At 37.5% G+C, this 15095-nt stretch overlaps 1 protein-coding gene across 1 annotated transcript; it reads right to left on the bottom strand.

Moving 5' to 3' along the window:
- sec63 (SEC63 homolog, protein translocation regulator) lies at nucleotides 1-15001 on the bottom strand. The gene is made up of 20 exons (XM_084432759.1): nucleotides 14515-15001; nucleotides 13093-13192; nucleotides 10847-10961; nucleotides 10627-10739; nucleotides 9814-9875; nucleotides 9660-9718; nucleotides 9485-9535; nucleotides 7978-8086; nucleotides 7782-7876; nucleotides 7528-7660; nucleotides 7137-7229; nucleotides 6008-6153; nucleotides 4874-5021; nucleotides 4692-4774; nucleotides 4355-4414; nucleotides 4059-4223; nucleotides 2732-2890; nucleotides 2458-2658; nucleotides 932-1036; nucleotides 1-575 (listed from the first exon to the last, which is right to left on the bottom strand). The coding sequence occupies exons 1-20, from the start codon at nucleotides 14636-14638 to the stop codon at nucleotides 438-440; spliced, it is 2259 nt and encodes a 752-aa protein (XP_084288885.1). The 5' UTR covers nucleotides 14639-15001; the 3' UTR covers nucleotides 1-437.
- Between the last annotated feature and the right edge of the window lie 94 nt (nucleotides 15002-15095).

The following is a 15095-nucleotide window of genomic DNA, read 5'->3' as shown; positions in this document are numbered from 1 at the left end:
TTTTTCAGCGGTACTCTGGTTTTTATTTTTTCCCGACGCATTGGTTGGTCAGACATGTTTTTCGTCAAGTGGAGAGGAACATGAAACACAGCTGGATCTCCCACACACAACCACTGTGACATCCCACCGATAACGACTGGATGAACGCGGGGAAAGATAACCAACAGTTCCTTAAGTCTTGTTTTGATTGGCAAAATAAACGGTTCAGACAGATTTGTGATTCATGAGGGTTTTAAACAGGAAGAGGGGGGCGTCAACGTCCTTGTCTCCTGTTTGCCTCCGGTGTGTGGCGGCCCAGAAGACAGCAACGGTCTGGGGCTATGTGGGTGTGGGTGTGTGTGTGTGTGTGTGTGTGTGTGTGTGTGTGTGTGCGCGTGCACGCATGAGTGGGCACATGGGTGTATGAGCTGTGCTCAAGTCTGCATGAAATGACTGGTTTAGTCGTTGTCTTCTTCGTCTTCCTCAGACTCCTCAATGCCGTCACTGTCCTCTGGGTCATCCTCCTCTTCCTCAGTTTCTGGGATATCCCACTGTGGGTGGTTATCCAACATGGCCTTCGCCTCGTGAACCTCCAGCTAAAACCAAACAAAATTAGGACCACAAAGATTATAGTAAATACATTTGCTAATCGATTAACTGGAGTAACGGCTGGTGAAAATCCAGCTTTGCCATCACATTTAAAATATAATACAATTGTAATAATATTTTTTGCAATATTACCGTTTTACTGTATTTTTTATCAAATGAGGATAAGAGACTTCTTTTAAAAAATATTTTTTTAAACATTAAAAATTGAACTTAATTCAGTACAAAATTTAAATCGACCCCAGTGTGCGTATAAAATATTTCAACAAATATTTAATAAAAAAAATAATTTAACAAATAAGAAAGAGCATTTCCAAAGAAGAGAGAATGAACAAAGAACACTGACCTTGAGTGGCTTGACCTGATCTAATCCCATGAATGAATCTGATCTGAGGATCACAGAATATTGATAGTTTCCGGTTTTGGATGGAGCGGGGAATTTCAGTTCAACCTGAGGCAAAACAGGAAGTTTACATAATCGTTGGTCACTTCGCACAACTCAGCACAATCTAATACGGAGGAGTAATTGGGAAATATGGGCTGATTTATGACCCTTTTGTTTACATCCTTGCATTCTCATGCTCCTCACAGAGAGGAAGCACTCAGTATGTCAGACAGAATTATGACAGGCATCTGGCTGTCCTGCAACCAGACAGAGACTGCAGTGTGGAGGTTGCCTGGCAACAGGCTATGGGGAAAACTGCAGCGCAGGAGTCTCACACACACACACAGCAAAACACTCACTCATTCTATTATTCTTCCATTTAACTATATTATAATGGTACACCATATTGTGATTTGTTTTTGTTATTATTCCAGTTCTAAATGCCTTTGTTTTCCTATTGAAAGACTTGGAAAAAAAGAAGGAAAACCTGGATATTAGGGCTGGGTATTGACACAAATTTCACAATTCGATTCGATTTCGATTCGATTCAATATTGATTATTTTGGATATCTGGTACAATACATGGCAAATTTCAAATCTCTTAACTAATGCTGTAAACTATGGGAGTCAGCTTCATTAGCCTACTATAATATTGAAGGTAAAAATGAACCGATTTGTATAAAAACTTAAATTACACTTTTATTTATTTTTATAATAATAAAGTTATATGAAATGTAAACATTTAAATGGTGGCTGTCATAAAAACTTGCTAGATTTATTCAAACATGCATTAAAATATTGAAGAACATTAACAATTATTATGAATATGTAATATGGTGCATATATATAGCAAAATGCTCCAGAATTACTTTTTCTAGCTGACTAACGAGTTTATGGTCACATGGTTTTTCTGAGGTAAATGTGACGTTACATGACATTGTTTACAAGCCGTTTTACTGACGTCTTTCCACGGTTGAAGATTGAGCGATTCCATGTCACATGATACGGATTGTACTCTACCTTTTAACACACTTTCAGATGCTCATTCATGTTTATTTCGCGCTGTAACGGGTGTTATTAAGGCGGAAGAGAAGGTCATGTGTCGCTGCTGCTGCCAAAACAGTAATTATGTTTTTGAATTTCGTAAGAAAATGGACGTAATTTGAAATCTGAGACTTTGTTTCATATCAATAGTAACAAAGCACAGAGATTATTGTGATTTATTGGATGGGATGCGCGCTACAATGTTCCATTCATTCATCAACTGAAAACAGGATGACTAATCGATTCTTGGGATTTAAGAATCGATATCGGATCGTAAAAATGAGAATCGATTAAAAACCGAGAAATCGATATTTTTTTACCCAGCCCTACTGGATATACTAAACATTCCAAGACCGCCAAAACAATGAGCCTTTCTTTTACCTCTTTCAACTTTCCTCAACAGAAAGGTGTGATCGAGCACAAACAAGTGGTTGTGGCCTCACCTCCTCGGTGTCTTTGAGTGTGCACACATGATTGGGCATAGACACCAGCGTCTGTTCCTTCCTATCTGCGATGTAGAGCCACCACCACTCCTGTTTCTCCTCAGGGAAGTACAGGCTGTAGACAGGGTGTGTGACCTTAGACTTGGTCTCCAATAGCGCCCTTTCACGACGCTGAATGCTCTGTTGTAGGGCCTCCCATTCCTATAGAAAGAAGACGTGCTGGTTATGGAACACTACCATCAGCAGTCACTCATCCAAGCGATTCGACACACACCTCCTCATCATCTCCGGCAATCTCGTCCAACTCCGTGTCGCTCTGCTTGTCACTCTCCTCATCTCTCTCGCTGGGCGAGTCCTTATTTGCCTCTGCTTCGTCGGATTCGCTGCCTTTATCAGAGAGATCGTCCTCTTCCTCTTTTGATGCAGCAACTTCCTGTGAACAAAAACATAAGCAATGGGATGAAAGATTTGCTGTTGCCGTCAATAATATCAGAAAATGTGCATCAAAGTAAAACTGACTAAAATGAATGAATATTATGTATACTACACTAGCAAGTTTGGGGATGGCAAGATAATTGTTTTAAAGAAGTCTGTTATGCTGAACAAAGGCTGCATTTGTTTGATTGTGAAATATTACTGGAATTAAGAAAAGCAGTTTTCTATTTTAATACATTTAAAAATGTAATTTATTTCTGTAATGACAAAGCAGACGTTACTCTATAGTCTTCAGCGTCACATGGTACTTCAGAAATCACTCTAATATGCTGATTTGGTACCCTGGTAATCCAGAGTTCTCGACGAGAGCACAAGTTGAATTTGCTCAGCGAGTTACTCTGGTGTCCAGTAATGATGCTCATTAAATATGCCCCTCGATCTGAGCTGCACCAATCACATCGGGTTATCTGATATAGGCGGGCCAGAGGCGAGATGGCGACAGCGCTGTGACGTCGAAGTCATTAGTAAACATTGCAAGATGGCTATGGATGAACACCAGTTGTTTGAAACGGCTTTAGCCGCTACAATGAACGAGTTAGACTTGGCTTTTTATCTAAAACAGGAACAGAAGACGCCGCTCGAATCCTTCCTTTGCAAGAAGGACGTTTTTGCTGTTTTGCCGACCGGATACAGCAAGAGTATAATCTACCAGTTAGCTCCGCTGGTAGCTAAGTGATGTTGTGATTGGTCGTAGTGTTATCCAATTGCGTGCAGTGAGATTTTCAAACGCACGCTTGGTGCCGCCCCTCGAGCTGGCCGATTTTCATTAGTCGACGCCAGACCATTAATCTTTTAGATTTAGGTCTGGATCTCCAGGCTACTGATTTGGTGTTCAAGAAGCATTTATTATTATCAATGTTAAAATCAGTTTTCCAGAATTCTTTGATGAAAGGAAAGTTCAAAAGAACAGCATTTGGTCAAAATAGAAATATTTTGTACCACTATAAATGTTTTACTGTCACTTTCATCAATTTAATGCATCCTTGCTTAATAAAAAAATAAAAAAAACGTACTGACCTCAATCTTTTGTACGGTAAAATTGAAGGTTATTTTTATCAAAAGAAAAAATGTACCACTGAATATATACAAAATTCTAGGTTCCTTACATTTCCTGCCACATTGCCATTGGCCTGTTTGGCCTTGTCTCCTTTCGCTTGCTGTTGGGTGACTGGTTTCTTCTTAGTCAGTTTCTTCTTTTTGGACTTGGCAGCTTTTTTAGCTCCTTTATTCTTATTTTGCCAAACTTTTGTTTTGTTTTTGGCATCGCCTTGCTGCAAATGACAAATTAATCATTTTAAAACGTTCAAAACATGATAATGAGAAAACAGCAAGATGCAAATGTGCATTTTTAAATCATTCTAATTTTGTGTCTGATTAATGTGTAACTTAAAAGCATTACTACCTCCTCTGTATTAGCTTCCTCTGTAGGCAAAGGAGCGTTCTCTTCTTTCTCGAACATCTCCTAAACACAAATACAAAATTTAGTGTACACATTTTCAATGTTGTTGTGCGAAAAGAATTCAAATAATAAAGACTTTTTTTGGTAAAATATGATTGTCTTGCTGAAATTAATTCTCAACCAAAAAAACAAAAACAAAACAAGCTCAGCATTGGCCTCTTGTGGATGCCTGCTGCAACTGCAATGTGTGTACACATCAAACACTACAGTTGAGTAGCACTACCCCTTTTCAAGTAAACATCTGGATGAGAAATGGTGGCCCATGAGATATACTACTTACAGACATTCTCTTCCTTGTCAAAGTAACCGTAACAGTGACGATGGATCCTGCTGTGATGTTATTGCTATCTTCATCGTCCAACACTGCAGAGTGAGGAAACATACACAGAGTTAAAGTCTTTAAATCACACATATTGTTTGTATTGAACGTAAGAGTGTACAAACGCTGACTAACAAACACACCTTGAAGTTTAGTTTCCATGTTGATATGGGGGAAGCTCGCGAGGACCCCCATGACCTCATCATACTTCTCATCCCCGAGGAATCTCAGCATGTTTCTCCTGTCAGAGTCTTTCAGACTGACCAGATCCTGCAACGTCCGCACCTTATACTGGGAATAAGAGAGGGGGAACGATATTTCGAAACCATAATTTTTGCATAGAAACAATAGTTTAAGTGGGGGTATGTATCGCTATCTAAACAAATACAAATATAAATACTATCTATATTTGCATTTGTATTATGAAGAAAAACAGCCTACACAATTTAGAAAGTGCAACTATAACTGATGTAGCAGATTCCCTCACAGCCCTAACTATTAGTATGCATGGATTTACCAAATAAAATGCCACAGTTTTTATAGTTATACTATAGTATACTATACACAGCAACAAAATTGCCCTATCAGATCCTTTTACCTATAAAGTCCCGTATTAATTACAAGGTATTGCTACTGACCTATAAAGCCCTAAACGGCTTAGCTCCAGTCTATTTAACGGATCTTCTATCGCCCTACAATCCATCGCGCTCTTTAAGATCACTAAATTCGAGGCTTTTGGTCATACCTAGGATATCCAGATCCACCAAAGGAGGGAGAGCATTTTCACATTTAGCTCCAAAACTCTGGAATAGCCTTCCTGATACTGTTCGTTGCTCAGACTCGCTCTCCCAGTTTAAAACTAGATTAAAGACGCATCTCTTCAGCCAGGCATTCATATGATATTTTAATCTTACAGTTAAATCCGGTCTCTAGTTCATAAACGCCAGAGGAGAACTGGCCCCCGACTGAGCCTGGGTTCTCCCAAGGTTTTTTTTTCTCCATTAGGTCACCTGATGGAGTTTTAGGTCACCATTAAGTCACTTGATGGAGTTTTTCGGTTCCTTGCCACTGTTGCCTTTGGCTTGCTCAGTTGGGGATATTTTGGGGATATTTAATTTAATTTTATCAATCAATAAATTCCACTAGAATCAAACCTTGTTGTATTATTTTAATTTAATACTGTGAAGCTGCTTTGATACAATATGTATTGTGAAAAGCGCTATACAAATATACTTGACTTGACTTGACGTGCTGTAACGCCTTTGAGAAAGACGTACCTTTTTAGAGATACAGTATCGGAGGTGCTCCTCTTCAAAATGGGGCAGCTGCAGGAGAGGAGACTTGGCCTCCTGCAGGCCTTGAACCACCATCTGAGACAGCTTCATGCAGTTCTCTATGGACGTCAGCCTGGGGGCCCGGAGGCCTAGAAAATCAAACACAAACATGTTTTAATCATGTATGATACTTCATATGTGACCCTGGACCACAAAACCAGTCACATTGGTCAATTTTATGAAATTGGGATTTAGACATTATCTGCAAGCTGAATAAATAAGCTTTCCATTGATGTGTGGTTTGTTATGATAGGACGATATTTGAAAATCTGGAATCTGAGGGTGCAAAAAATAAAAAAATAAAAAATATCAAAACATTGAAAAAAATCTCCTTTAAAGTTGTTCATTTATGTTGGCGATTATGCTGCATTCACTCACAAAAATAAATGTTTTATATATTTACAGTAGGAAATATACAAAATATCTTCATGGAACATGATCTTTACTTAATAGCCTAATGATTTTTGGCATAAAAGAAAGATAGATAATTTTGGCCCATACAATGTATTGTTGGCTATTGCCAGAAATATACCCGTGCGACTCCGCCGACTCGTGACTGGTTTTGTGATCCAGGGTCACATGTTTTTAAAAGAAGTCTCTTATGCTCACCACGGCTGCATTTATTTGATTAAAATACAGTAAAAAAAAAAAACTGTTATATTGTGAAAAAGTATTACAAATTAAAATAACCATTTTGTTTTATTTTATTTTAAAATGTAATTTATTCCTTTGATGGCAAAGTTGAATTTTCCATTACTTCAGTCTTCAATGTCACATGATCCTTCAGAAATCATTCTAATATTTATTATTATCATCAATGTTGAAAACAGTTGTGCTGATACATTAACCTTTCAAGGCTCTTTGATGAATAGAAAGTTCAAAACAACAACATTTAATTGAAATAGGATGATTGATTTATATATATATATATATGCATTCTTGAATAAAAGTATTAATTTCTTTCAAATCAAAAATTCAACCAAACTTTTGAACTGTAGTGTATGTGTATATATGTATATTAAAATTAAGCCTTAGTCCTTCTCAGTATTTGAACATATTGTTTTGAAGTTACCTCCTCTACTGGTTGCCATCATAGTGAGTTGACAGCCAACATTGATCATTTCCTGCAGTAAAGCCGGGCCCTTCTTCACCACAAACCTTTGATCTGCAGAAGATACAAAACCACCAATTAATTCACATTAATAACCCTAAATGATCTGCAATGATAATTCAACATGAACACAGTTCAGTTAGCTCAACTAGCAGAGCGTGGCATTAGCAACGACAAGTTTGGGTTTGATTCTCAAGGAGCACACATACTTGCAATGTATAGCTTGAATTCTTTTGGATAAAACCGTCTGCCAAATGCATAAATGTAATGAATTGTATTAGACAGGTAGTTGTTGTGGTATTATCTCACAGGAATAAATGTTGACACTAGAGAGGTGTGTGTGAACGCGTACCCTCCTCTATGTTCTCAGAAACATCCATCCTGGCAAGGTGTGTAAGTAATAAGACTCGAGCCTTCAGGCTGTAGGGATAGCAGAACGGAGGCTCCTTCTTCTTAACATTAATGTTCCCCAGCTCCCGAATCAACTGCATAAAGGAACAAACACCCAGCATTATATTATTTACAATATTAAATTGTAATCATTATCCAAGAACGCTCTTAAATCTTCGGCACAAAACATTGCATATAAATGTTTGAACGTTTTACCTGGGGAACTTCTATGTTGTCTGTTGGTCTTATGATGGCCTCTTTGTTACTACGAGGATCAAACTCAAACGCTGCCGTCAACACCATCACCAATCCTGTCAAACAGAGAGAGACTCAGCCAGAGGAATTCACGAAAGGAAGTCATAAAGTAGCTTTCTGAATGGTGACTTCACGTCCGTCTAGGTGTTGCACTTACGTTTCATGTTCATATTAGGTGTTTTGTACATAAAGTGCATAAAAAGCTGAGTTGTGTTGATTAGGATCTGATCACCACTGTAGCGAATGGAACGGTACCACCATGTGCCCTAAACACAAATGCACACATTAATATACAGATTATTAGAAAATTGTTTATTTATTTATTTAACAGGGAGCATACAGTCAAACATAGTTACAATATAAAGCCTGTAACTGATGCACAGCATATAGAGTTAATAGCTAATGCTAATTTTCAACTCCTGTCCCTGGTTGGGCATTTCTAAGTAGAATATAAAACAGATACATACAAATAAAAAACATTCACATTTCTTCAATCACTCACACACTCACACACTCACACACTCACACACTCACACACTCACACACTCACACACTCACTCTCACACACTCACTCTCACACACTCACTCTCACACACTCACTCTCACACACTCACTCTCACACACTCACTCTCACACACTCACTCTCACTCTCACACACTCACACTCACACACTCACACACTCACACACTCACACACTCACACACTCACACACTCACACACTCACACTCTCACACACTCACTCTCACACACTCACACTCTCACTCTCACACACTCACTCTCACACACTCACTCTCACACACTCACTCTCACACACTCACTCTCACACACTCACTCACACACACACACACTCACTCTCACACACTCACTCTCACACACTCACTCTCACACACTCACTCTCACACACTCACTCTCACACACTCACTCTCACACACTCACTCTCACACACTCACTCTCACACACTCACTCTCACACACTCACTCTCACACACTCACTCTCACACACTCACTCTCACACACTCACTCTCACACACTCACTCTCACACACCCACTCTCACACACCCACTCTCACACACCCACTCTCACACACTCACTCTCACACTCAGAACAACAACAATAATTAGAAGTGGTTACAGTTTTGGTTTGCCAATCAATTAATCAATGGAAATCAATTAAAGGGTTTCTATACTACAGTTTCTAAAATGCCTGTACAAAACGACCCAACAAGGTACACTACTGTTTAAAAGGTTATTTTTATTTTTATGAATTCATATCTTTTATTCGGCAAAGATACATTAAATTGATCAAAAGCAACAGTTAAGTAATTTAAACATCGTTTTCAACATTGATAATTAATAAATAAATAAATTCTTGAGCACTGAATTAGATATTAGAATGATTTCTGAAAGATCATGTGACACTGAAGACTGGGGTAATTCAGCTTTGTCATCACAGGAATAAAAACAATTTTAAAATATATTAAAATAGTTATTCTAAAAAATTGTAATAATATTTCACAATATCAATTATTTTTGATCAAACACAAGCAGTCCTGGTGAACATAAGAGACTTCTTTCAAACACATTCTAACTTTTGAACAGTAGTGTACATGTTTTCTATTAAATCTAAATGTCTAAGTTATGGATCGCCACTAGAAGACTAGCTTACCACAACCACAGGAAGGATGACCATAAAAGCCAACCCGTAGACCAGCAGCACCTGTGAGAGGCACACGCAAACAGGTTTTGCCAGTTATTGCACTCTTGGGGGATTTATATCATTTTTAGTTGACTCTTAAAATGTGGTTAAAACTTAACAAAAAACAAATAGTGTGTGAACTTACCAGCATGGAGTTTTTCTGGTCAACAATCCACGCAGGAAGAGCGATTCCAAAACTCGTCACTGATCAAGAGTGAAATGAAACCGAGATAAAAAAGATTTTCAGTTTAGGGAACGCTAAATAATCAATCAAGTTAACAAGTTAAAGAAGTCATCACCTCTTGGGCCATCAGGGTTGCCATATGTCTCCCAGTTTTTCCGTGATTCCTCGTTTGTCAAACTGTGAGAAAACCAGCATGGAAAACCATTTAAAAAACTGATTATTACATACAGTGCCATATTGACAATTGCGATTTGCGATTTGTCTAGTTCTTGCAAGACGTTTAGTAGCATTTTACTGGAAGAACATAGAAGGTCCATCCATTGATCATTGGTTAAAAGATCTGTCACACTGTATTGCACTGGAAAGAATAACCTACAGTATAAAGGGCAAACTATAAAGATTACCATAAAATATGGGATCTTTTTATACATTTTCTGGAAAATAACCAAATATCGATAGAGGCAATATTAGATACCTCCCACTCCACTGATTGATATGCGTATATATGATGTGCTTATGTATTTGAAAATATGTGGACATGTCTGTCTTAGCCTTTGTATAATAACTTCTATACCTGTGTAACTGATTTTTTGGATGGTGAGGGTGAGGGTATGTGTGGGAAGATAGTTAAAATATATAGAAAATGTTTTGTTTTTTGGAAATGTTCTTGTTATGCTCCATGTTTTTCAATAAAAATATGTAAAAAAAAGAAAGGTGCAGCGTGGGTATTTCAAGAAGATTAAGCATTTAATTCTGGCACACATTATTATGAATAGCTTTTTTATGAATTGTATTGTGCTAGCTAAAACAACACACTGCAATACCAAGATTGACTCGCACAGAAAAATGAGTTGCCACAGCCATAAATAACATGACATTAAATTTAAAAGGCAACTATGAATTGTACGGGTGTCGGCAGCAGTCTTACGCTGAGTAAGCTTTAGCCAGCTTCATGAACATGGCCTCATCTCCACCTTTATCAGGATGGTGTTTTAGAGACAGAACTCTGTACTGCTTCTTAATCTCAGCAACAGATGCCCCCTAAAGAGGAACATAACGGATCTATTAATCTTGAGAAGTAGTAGTTTGGAGATTAAAATGACAAAGAACAAGATTGACAAGAGAGAAAGCAAGAATGTCGTCCTTACCGCGTCCAAGTTGAGGACCTCATAGGGGTTATACTCCTGGTACTCTCGATCTAATTTAGACACCTTATAGGCCAGGAAAAGAAATACTGCCCACCCAAACAACAGGGCTGCTTTTCTAAAATGACAGAACAACAACAAAAAAAGTGGATTTTAGTTTGTGACAACAATTTACAATTAAATCAGAGCTGCCAACTCTCACGCATTCACCGAGAGACTCACGCAATTGACACTTTTCACACGCCACACATCCATTTTCTCACGCACAGAAAAGTCGCGAAGCAAAGAGGACATGGAGACCCGACAGACTAGACAGAGCAGGTTAGTTATGATATAAAAAAAATCTCAGCTCTCAGATGCTGTCAATTTTATTACGAAATTCAAACGAAATTTGGCGTTTGTAAATGTGACGTGACAGATCCCTAGTGGCACGTGACCCGATCATCTCTACTAGCTAATAGTAAATAAACACGAATTAACAATGTTAAAAGATACAGTACAACTTACCGAAATGTATATTCATCATAGATAATATCAATCAATCAATCAGTGTTTTTCAACCGCGGAAAGGGGTCAATAAAACAGCTGGAGAACAATTATGTCACATAACATTTACCTCAGGAAAGCCATTTAATGACCATAATATAGGCATGTTGGCTAGAAAAAAAGAGCTATAGAGAGTATTTTATGTGTACTATATTACATATTTATTATATTTTTACTTATATCATTAAATAAAGTTCTTATTATAATAAAAAAAACACATTATATTTCATTTTAGTTATTTTTAACCTTAAATACTTTACATTAGGTGAGATTTTTTTTTTCTTGAGAAAAACTAACGCCTATCTTGTGTACCTAATATTTATCCAAATTAGTCAATATTAAATTAAATCAAATCACAAGAACTGAACTGAATTGAAATCCTGAAATTTGTTTCAAGCTATAATTAAAAAAAGTAGCTTACCAGAAATTGTCCCATGTTGTCACTAAACCTAATAAAATTCAGTTTAGTTACTAAAATGTTTTGACAATTATTATTTTTACACCCCCTCCTCCTCCTCCTCAATCTCACTCCAAGCAAAACTCAAAAGTTGGCAGCTATGATTAAATAGACAGTAGCTGCTGTATATGTAATGGTGACTAAATAGCCAAAAGAGCAGATTTAAACCATGAAAGACAGGATTGTCTGAACACTCCATGCATCTGATCTGATCCAAGCTTTGTGCTTTAAATAGTTGGTGCAGAGCTTTGAAAAGTGTCTGAGGCCATTATTTTGCTGAAGAATTAATAACTTCATAAGTTTTGCCCACAGTGCTGCTGCATTGCCGAGTCGTCACAGCAATTTAGTGCATTTGAATCGGCCCATTCAAATCAAACAGATCTAGATCGCTTTATGAAAATTCAGAAGTCAAATCAAATAGTGTGATATCAATAAACAAAAACTTACAAAATCATGAAATAACTGCTGTCCTACTGGTGAATCATAATAAAATATAATGTTTTCAGAATACCAAGCACCTAATACATCATATGTTAATATATTAAATAGGGGTGTAACAATATATCGTGTCACAATGTATCGCAATACAAAAATGCAACAATATGTATCGTGGAAGTTTTCAGAGTCAGTACTACATTAAACGACAATATAATATGTTGAATATAATGTATAATAATGGGGGAATATTAGTGTGTCCTCCTGATCATACATATATTTATTCTGGTGTCACCATTGTCCAAGCCTATTCATTTACACCCACAATGTTATATCAAATTTGGCATTTAATCAACAGTAAATTTTTTCTTAACCTTTTATTATGTCTTGGAGTATCGCAATAATATCGTATCGTGAGTTCAGTATCGTGATATGTATCGAATTGTGAAATTAGGGTATCGTTACACCCCTAATATTAAACAATATATGTTTTTTATATCCTTTAATATGCTTAACATGCATAAAGGGCAAATTTAAATAAAAAAAGTGCATCATCGTAAACAGATGCTGTTGTACAAATTGAGGAGAGATCCCCTGACGTGATTGTAAAGCGCTTTAGGTGTACAGTAGTACATATGAAAGCGCTATGCATTCATTCAAATGCAAATGTTCCCCAGTGCACACTATATACAAACATATACTGGTCTGCAATATCTATGCATGTTAAAAACTAAATGCAAAAGACAGCAAATCAAGCCAAACGAGATGAATTCCCCTGAAACGCACCATTTTCACAGAAACAATCACTTACTTAAGTGTTGGAACAACGCTCTGCTGTGATTTCATAAGCCGAAGACGATACCACAGACATCTCCCATGGACTCTTCGTAAACTCTTCAACCGCAATTGCTCTGTGAATTAATTTAAGTAACAGACAAGAATGAGAAAAAAAAAACAATAGTGCAATGAAATCTAATTCTCACTCACCATGCAAACAAACATAAGCCCATACCAAAGCAGCACTGATAGCTTAGCTTCAGATAATAATGCTGTGGTACGTTGAAGTATTTCATTGTACTGAAAGCTTGCCATATTCATATATCACAGTATTTACAGTACACGTGCAAGAAACAATATTAGTCTTAGCATGGACCAAAAAGCATGGCAGTACTATGGTGCTTTTTAGTTAGTGGGGTTTTGCAAACTCGGCATGGCATTTGATATTTTTATCTGAATGTGACCCTCTTACATTGAGAGCCATATTACAAAAGCTGCCTGAAAATGTACAAAAATGTTAATGTTATATAACAGAAATGAACAAGACAATGATTTTTGTGAAATCAAACCATTGTTAATAATATCTAGACAGAGGGTTTTATACGCAGTCGCACACACACACACAAATTAAGCTGAAAAAACCAAGAAACTATAGCTTTTCGTGAATGTTGCTTGTGTTACACACTTCATTCTTGTTTGCACAGCTGAACACTTGCACTGTTTATACAGCTGTTTAAACTCTTAAACATAAATGTGTTTACAAATGTGTTTTTTATCATTTTAATTATAAATTTGTACCTTTTACCTGTCAGTTTATTTGTGTGCTTTCTTCAATGTATCCTGCAGAAACTGCATGCCATTGAGGCTGGATTTATTGCTGTGAATTTGATCAAGTTTGACTTGACTTAATAGCATGTCTATCTGTTATAAACATGCAGTTCCTGAAAGAGCACAATTTACAAAAAAACGTTTCATAACACATGCTTACAAATTAGTGGGAGTGGCACTGAATGCCATGCAGACGGAAAAAATATTTATATTTTTTAAATCACTGCATTATATTATATGATCAAAATGTGTTTGCCAACGTAAACAAATGAGGACATACGAAAACAAGCCTATTGAACGGAGGACCGCTGTATTTAACGCATGTAGCTGGTGTGTGTGATGGGAGCAAAGCTCAAATAGAAACCTGAAAAGCCTTATTTGTATCTGTATTAGGATTCGTTACTGGAAATATCCCACCTAGTCTAGTTGATTTGAATAAGGGTCAGCTGCTAATGCCACACATTAACATTCTGGCGAGCCCTTGGTGACATTAACGGGTTTACTCTCGGCTTTCGTTTTATTAAATACAGCAAAGTCAACTAATATTCCTCGCAGAGAAGGCAATCTGGTGATCAGCAAGCGACAGGCAACTGGTTAGCTGGTGGTGCATTAGCATATGGGGCCTTACCCGCATTCTGATCCCGGGGCCAGAGGTAATAGGTGGCTGGGATGACTATTAGTCCCACAAAGGACGTGAGGAAATAGAAAAAAGTGTTGCCACTGTCGTCGTACTGAAACTGCTGTCCAGCCATTTCGCAGCGGCACTAATCCCCGATTTTTTCTGCCGCCTTGCCGCCGTACCAGTCAGTCGCTTCACTGTAGGACTAGACACATATGCGGGAGAGGGAAGCCAGCAACCACGCGCACTGTCTGCCACGATAGCTATTGTTTTCAAAATAAAAGTCCCCCGGTGTTCGTATTATTTTTATTGAGACTTTGCCCGCCTAAGTTGATTATGTAAAAATTCGGTGGGTATTTTTAAAAAACGCGTTTTATTTTACAGTACTGCGATTGTTGTTGGTAGGATAAAAGATTAATATATTTTCACTCTTAGCACGACATAGACATTTATTGTGGCGTGTTAATAACGCCTCGCCGCTTGCTGTCGTAGCTCTGAAATACGAAAAACCTGTGCGCCGTTTTTAAGTAACAGTGTACGTGTTCTACGCGTGCGCGTTGCAGTATTAGCCTACTTGTTTTTACACAATT

This window comes from Rutilus rutilus, assembly GCF_951802725.1.
Source record: "Rutilus rutilus genome assembly, chromosome: 15".
Taxonomy (NCBI): domain Eukaryota; kingdom Metazoa; phylum Chordata; class Actinopteri; order Cypriniformes; family Leuciscidae; genus Rutilus; species Rutilus rutilus.
The sequence above is the reverse complement of the archived record's forward strand: the minus strand, read 5'-3'. Positions and strand labels throughout refer to the sequence as shown.